Raw genomic sequence first — 6,290 nt, 5'->3', positions numbered from 1 at the left:
TAAAGGCAATGTATTTTAACAATGAAAGTTAATTCTTATATAATAATTTGCTTATTTCTGGTTCTCTTTGCAGAAGAGTGGGTACATCAAGTCTTTTCTTTTGCACAACCTAATCCAGATACTCTGGCAGGGTTAGTGGGAGTGGGAGGTGGGAGGGTCTGTGAATTTTCACCCAGTTTTCCTTTTGCTTATTCTTGCTTTTTACTTCATTCCTAGAAGGAATCATACAGCTGAAGTATAAAGGTCTTTAACGAACAATTTAATCCCAGAGTCCTGTAATTGGGAATATCCTGAAAGAAAACTTAATGCTGCTAGAGCAGTGTAAAATGATTGTTAGCCTTGGATTAGGATCTAACACTGAAGAGGGGTTTCTTCTGCAAATGATAGGAGTGTTAAACGAGATACCACAGGTAACAACAACAAACATTAGCTTCTATTATTATTTCTGGAGAAGGAAAAGGCTACCCACTTAAGTATTCTGGCCTGGAGAATTCCATGGACTGTATAGTCCATGGGGTCGTGAAGAGTCAGACATGACTGAGCGACTTTCACTTTCACTTTCTATTATTATTTAGGTAAACATAATTGCATTAGAGTTGTATGTACAGAATTCTCTATAAACGTGTAGGCTGTAACAGTTATTCTCAATACTAATTCGTACACATCTTTTCACTTTTTATACAAGATGGTAAAGCCTCTATGTGCAATGCGGGAGACCCGCGTTCGATCCCTGGGTCGGAAAGATCCCCTGGAGAAGGAAATGGCAACCCACTCCCGTACGCTTGCCTAGAAAATTCCATGGATGGAGGAACCTGGTGGGCTACAGTCCATGGGATCACAGACACGGCTGAGCGACTTCACTTTCACTTTCACAGAGCTACTATAAAAATGAACGGTTACATTCAGACTAATAAAGTAGTAGTAACTTAAAAAGGAAAAGAATATAGTAAGAGCTGCTTTAGAAAATCATGTTCTTTGTATTGCACTGGAAGTGGAAATTAATCCTTTTTTTTTTTTTTTTTAACCAGGGAACTGATAATTCTAGGAACCTTTCATTCGTGAATCCTGGTCCCCAGCCGGATATTAGTCAGTAGAGGACCTAGGCAGCCGCACACGTTGGCTGAGGGGCGTGGGGGTGGGATTGGCCTACGCACCACGAAGGATTCATCCCGGAAGTAGTTATTGGCCGTCTCCATGCGCCGGTTCCTGGACCTCGTAGAGCCAAGGCGCGAGGCTCGGACGGGGAGGTAGAGCTGGAGGGACTCTAAGCGCCCTCCTCCTGGGACGCGAGCCGCTGCGCCCGCGGGGCTGGGTCCAGCGTCATCATGCTGCTCCTGCCAAGCGCTGCAGACGGCCAGGGCACCGCCATCACCCACGCTCTGACCTCTGGTACGTGCCCACTCAGCCCCGGCTCCGTCTAGCCTCAGCCGCCCCTCCCTCGGTCCTTCACCTTGGTGACCCCGTAACCTCTCTGTCCTTGCCGGTGGCAACTAGCTTATCGAGTGTGGGGCTGCGACGTCACGAGTTTCTTTTTGCTCCCTGTTACACAGAAGTCCTTCCCCAGACTGGAAGGAAGGAGGGAGGGGGGCGTCTTTCTTCTGCCCCCGCAATTTCTTCCTCTTATCGCTGCTGCTGACTCATGGATCAGGCGGAGCAGTTCGGAAGCGAACCCTCCAGTACCCTAAAAAGGTTCTTAGAAGCATCTCCTTGCCTAAGGCAAGAAACTGCCCGCAGCGAGCTCCCCACGTGCCTGAGCCCCTACAAAGCTTTGCTGCCGGCGGTCACTTAAACACCTCTCTTCCTCTGTCCATTTGCTTCGGCTTTGTTTTTTAGATGTCCCAACCCAAACAGTGCTCTTTATATTCGATAAGAAAAGACCACTGTGTGGTGGTGGTAAGACCCGCATAGACAGACTTTTAAAGGCAGTCATTAAGTGAAACGTCCTATGTAAATCAACTGTCTTCAGTTTTTTTGTTTTTTTTTTAAGGGAGAGAAAGTTCCCCTGCTGCCGTAGCTTCTTAGATTTATAGCCCAGGACAGTCATGGTATTGTAAATTTAAACAGTCTCTAGTTTCAAGTATTTCATTATCAGAACCGCGTATACAGACGCTTGTTGTATGTGATTTCAGACGTATTTCACGGCACATGTTGTGTTCCTGCTTACAGAGGTTTCTCTGTAATCTCCTAAATAGAAAGGCTTGAAAGTCACACCTGCACTACACAGGTCGTATTTCTTGAACCTAGTGGTTTGGAATCTTCTCCTGTGAATGGTAGAAGAAACCTCAATTTTCCTACCCAAGTAAAACATGAAAAGCGGAACTAGTTTTACAAAATTGTGGCCATTCGGTACAAAGAAAGACTTAAATCTGAGTTATTATTAGACAGTACAGCTTTTTGCTTTCATTTGAAATATAAAATTGCAATCAACATGCTCACTTTTTTCCTGAACCAAATTACCTTTCTTGAATTGTTAATGTACAAAGGTATAGTGACTTACCGCACTTCCCAGGAATAATGATAAAGACTTACTTTTATTTAACAGTTGGTGCTTCCTTGGTGGCTCAGATGGTAAAGGGTCTGCCTGCGATGCGGGAGACCTGGGTTCGATCCCTGGGTCGGAAAAATCCCCTGGAGAAGGAAATGGCAACCCACTCCAGTACTCTTGCCTGGAAAATTCCGTGGACAGAGGAGTCTGGTAGGCCCCAGTCCATGGGGTGGCAAAGAGTCAGACACGACTGAGCAACTTCACTTTTCTTTCTTTCTTTGATTTTCAAAGTGCTTTCATAGTTTGTCATCCAGTTTTACAAGGAAGCAGATAAGTATTCCCATTTTACAGTTGAAGGCATCTCTAACTCATTTCACATAGCTACTAATAGTCAGACCCACGCTGAAATTCAGAGCTTTTGATTTCAGAGCTGTTCCACTAAAGCACAGTTTCATTAGTAAATTCCTGTTAGCTGCTTGAAAATTGTCTTTCAGAAAAAATCATTGCTAATGAATTCTTAAAATGTTTGAAAGCTATCTAAATTCAGGATTTAATAATTAGAATATTTTGAGTTGTTTTTAGAAGATATTTTTGATGAGGCTAGCTCTTCATGAGTTTATAATTATTTGTTGCTTTATTACAATTATTAGTCTAAAAAGAAGGCAGAAACATCCCTCCCTGTCCATCATCTTCCTCTCATTTCCTCAGAAAATATCAATTTATTGACATTGCTGAATGACTTGTTTTATCAGATAATTGGAAGATGTTGATTAACTCTCTGTAAATACTAGGAAATGATTATTTATTGCTTATCCTCATGTTAACTGGATTACTGCAGTTGTTTTCTCAGTTGATGGTTTTAAAATTATATACTTATGCTGTCACTGGTTTGATATTATTTACTGCCTTGGAACAGATTTATTCTGTGCAATACACTGAAGCCTCTCTTAACACTTTCAATCACAGCCTCAACACTCTGTCAAGTTGAACCTGTGGGAAGATGGTTTGAAGCTTTTGTTAAGAGGAGAAACAGAAATGCTTCTGCCTCTTTTCAGGAACTGGAGGATAAGAAAGAGTTATCAGAGGAATCGGAAGATGAAGAATTGCAGTTAGAAGAGTTTCCCATGCTGAAAACACTTGATCCCAAAGACTGGAAGGTATTTAATGTATGAATCTTGTTCAGTCAGGTGTAGTTTTCCATTATTAAACCATGTTTTAAAATGATTCAACAAAATAATCATAATTTAGCACTTGTTTATGGTCAAATCCTGAGTGAGACAGCATTAGCCATAGGATACTGTCTCTGCTGGAGAAATCCAGAAAGGTTTCACGGAAAAGGTAATATCTGAGTGGTCTTAAACGGTTAAGTGACAATCTTTGAAGCAAGAGGGAGAAAAGGTGTTCTGGGCAGAAGGAATAGATATGCAAAGACACAGGAGTGAAAGAATATGTGCTGCCTCTTCAGGACTTGTTGAAGGGTAGAGTAGCACATGAAAGGGTGGTGGTGAGAAATCAGACTGGAAACAGAATCTGAATGAACTCTGGAGTGTCCTTTTTATGCCATACCAAGGAAGGAATTTATATTTTGTTTTCAGGACAGTAAGACATCATCAGAAGTTTCTAAGCTAATTTCAGAAAAGTAATTTCTAGTAGTACAGAAATTTGCTTGAAAAGGGAGAGCAGGATGAGAGGGGAAGAGAATAGTTTGCTGCTAATAGGGCCAGTGTACAAGTGAATGCTTATAGCCAAGTTTTGAGACAGGAGAAAGATTTGCTTTTGGGGGAGGTAGACTTGACAAGTCTTGGAGATCTTGGTTGTGCTGCCCAAGAGAAGGGGACATATTTGGAAGACTCCTGATCACCCCAGCTTGAGTCACCTTGTTAGACTGTGGTGTTGGTCACCAGCACAAAACTGCAGGAAAAGAAGTTTGTGGGGGGCGTGGTGTTGTGTTGCTCTGCATCTGGAACTCAGAAGTCTGTGCTAGAGTTAACTAGGGAGTCATGAGCATTTACAGGGCACTTACCATCTTCCAACCCTGGCATCAGATCAGATCACCTTGGATCGAAGTATAGAGAAAGACAGAAAGAAATCCCAGGACCGAGCTTTGCAGGGCATTGAGAAGCCAGTCAGAATAACTGGAAAGGCTACTGAAAGATGGGAGAAAACCAGTGGATTCACAGAAACTAAAGCAAGATAATGTTTCAAGAAAAGAGTCACCTGTGCTGCTAGTGAAAGTTGAAGTCAAGTAAAGGCAGTTGGGTGATCTTGTATTTGTCAGTTGGAAATTGATTCTGAAGAGAGCAGCTTCATAACCCCAGGGCTGAGAATGGACAGAGCAGAACTAGATTGGAGTGATTTGAAAAGTAAATGCTAGAGAATGTAAAGCTAAAGGAGGACAGCTTTTTCAAGAAGTAATTTTGATGGGAAGCAAAGAATGGAAGCAAGGTCTGAATGAGGAGCGATAACAGAGCATCTTCTAATACTGATGAAAATAATTCAGTTGAAATTGAGAAGACAACTGAAAGATGCTAGCGTTTGAGAGACATAGAGAAGATGGTGTTTAGAACCAAGAAGAGGAATGGAGTAATTTGTCTTAGTAGGACAGGCTTTCTCAGTGGTGAGGGAAAGGGAAAAGATACACGGATGCAGGACAATGGCAAAAAGATGCAGGAATTTGAGTATGGTAATTTACATAGTTTTCATTAAACAGGAAACAAGGCCATTGATGAGAGGGTGGAGCAGGGTCTATGAAGCTTAAGGAAAGACTAGAGGACCAAGGTATGTAATAATAGTTTTAGAGAGTGGAATGAAGTGTGAGTGCCAGGCATAATAAAGGAACCCATCCATTGGGAGTTTGCAGTCCTGAATTTAAAGGAAAACCAGTTGATCCTATTTGATTTTTTTTCTCCCATGTTTTATACCTTCAACTCCCCTTTCTTCCCATTCATTCTCTGATATTAGATACACCCTTTGAGTTCTGTCAGGAGCCTTTGCTCAAGTGCTGCCTCAACCTCTAAATTTGCAAGAAAAATGAAAGCAGGTGCTTCCTAACCGAAGAAACGCCAGTTTCTCAAACTGTTCATCCAACCTTGTTTGCTCCACATGGTTCCTATCCTGTCATTGCCACTGGCCCAACCTCCTGGGGCTTCTGTAATGCTCCCCTCAGTTCTGAAATCTTTCTGGCTATACCTTGATTTAAGGATAGCCATAGGATATTAATTTGTATTAACAGAAAAAGGAGTTATTTGGTCAAGTAATTTCAAAAAAATACTAGACTTTATAGGTTTCTGTTTGCTTGTTTTTGTTTTGGGTTTTTTGGTTGTTTTTTTTTTTTTTTTTTTTTTAACTGCAGGACTTCTCAGAGCTTTTGTTTGCTTTCTGTGTATACAAATTATCAAGAAGGCTATATATACAGTGGTCCACGTTTCTTAAACTTCTGTGACCTCAGGACTTGAGGAATATCTTGCTAGACTTCTATTACGAGAGTCTCACCTTAGGAAACACTGTATTAGGATAGCAACACAAGGGATAGGATATATGGCTTCATTTCACATTTGACTCCCTTTTGTGTCTTTATCAGAACCAAGATCATTATGCAGTACTTGGACTTGGCCATGTAAGATACAAAGCTACACAGAGACAGATTAAAGCAGCTCGTAAGTACTTGGTTATTTTGGAATAATCAAATATTTGCTATAAGAAATGTTATCCTCTTGAAAAAGTATTGCATGATCACAGTCTCTAGGCATAACTCTAGATTTAATGTAAGTTATGTAGTATACCACTGTATAACCACAGTCTCCTT

At 41.3% G+C, this 6,290-nt stretch overlaps 1 protein-coding gene across 4 annotated transcripts in view; it reads left to right on the top strand.

Annotated features, from left to right (window-relative positions):
* Window positions 1-1,166: 1,166 nt before the first annotated feature.
* DNAJC2 (DnaJ heat shock protein family (Hsp40) member C2) overlaps window positions 1,167-6,290 on the top strand; it is a 34,749-nt gene continuing 29,625 nt past the window's right edge. For 3 of the 4 annotated variants that reach the window (XM_081535780.1, XM_081535779.1, XM_081535782.1), the window contains exons 1-3: window positions 1,167-1,389; window positions 3,452-3,642; window positions 6,066-6,141. In XM_081535780.1, the coding sequence (XP_081391906.1) occupies window positions 1,326-1,389; window positions 3,452-3,642; window positions 6,066-6,141 (331 nt within the window). In that variant the 5' untranslated portion in view covers window positions 1,167-1,325. The remainder of the gene's footprint in view (window positions 1,390-3,451; window positions 3,643-6,065; window positions 6,142-6,290) is intronic. The other variant, XM_081535781.1, reaches the window with a different exon arrangement.

This window comes from Giraffa tippelskirchi, chromosome 10, assembly GCF_054371585.1.
Source record: "Giraffa tippelskirchi isolate mGirTip1 chromosome 10, T2T-mGirTip1v1.2.pri, whole genome shotgun sequence".
In the NCBI taxonomy this organism is placed as follows: domain Eukaryota; kingdom Metazoa; phylum Chordata; class Mammalia; order Artiodactyla; family Giraffidae; genus Giraffa; species Giraffa tippelskirchi.
This window is presented reverse-complemented; position numbering and strand designations above follow the sequence as displayed.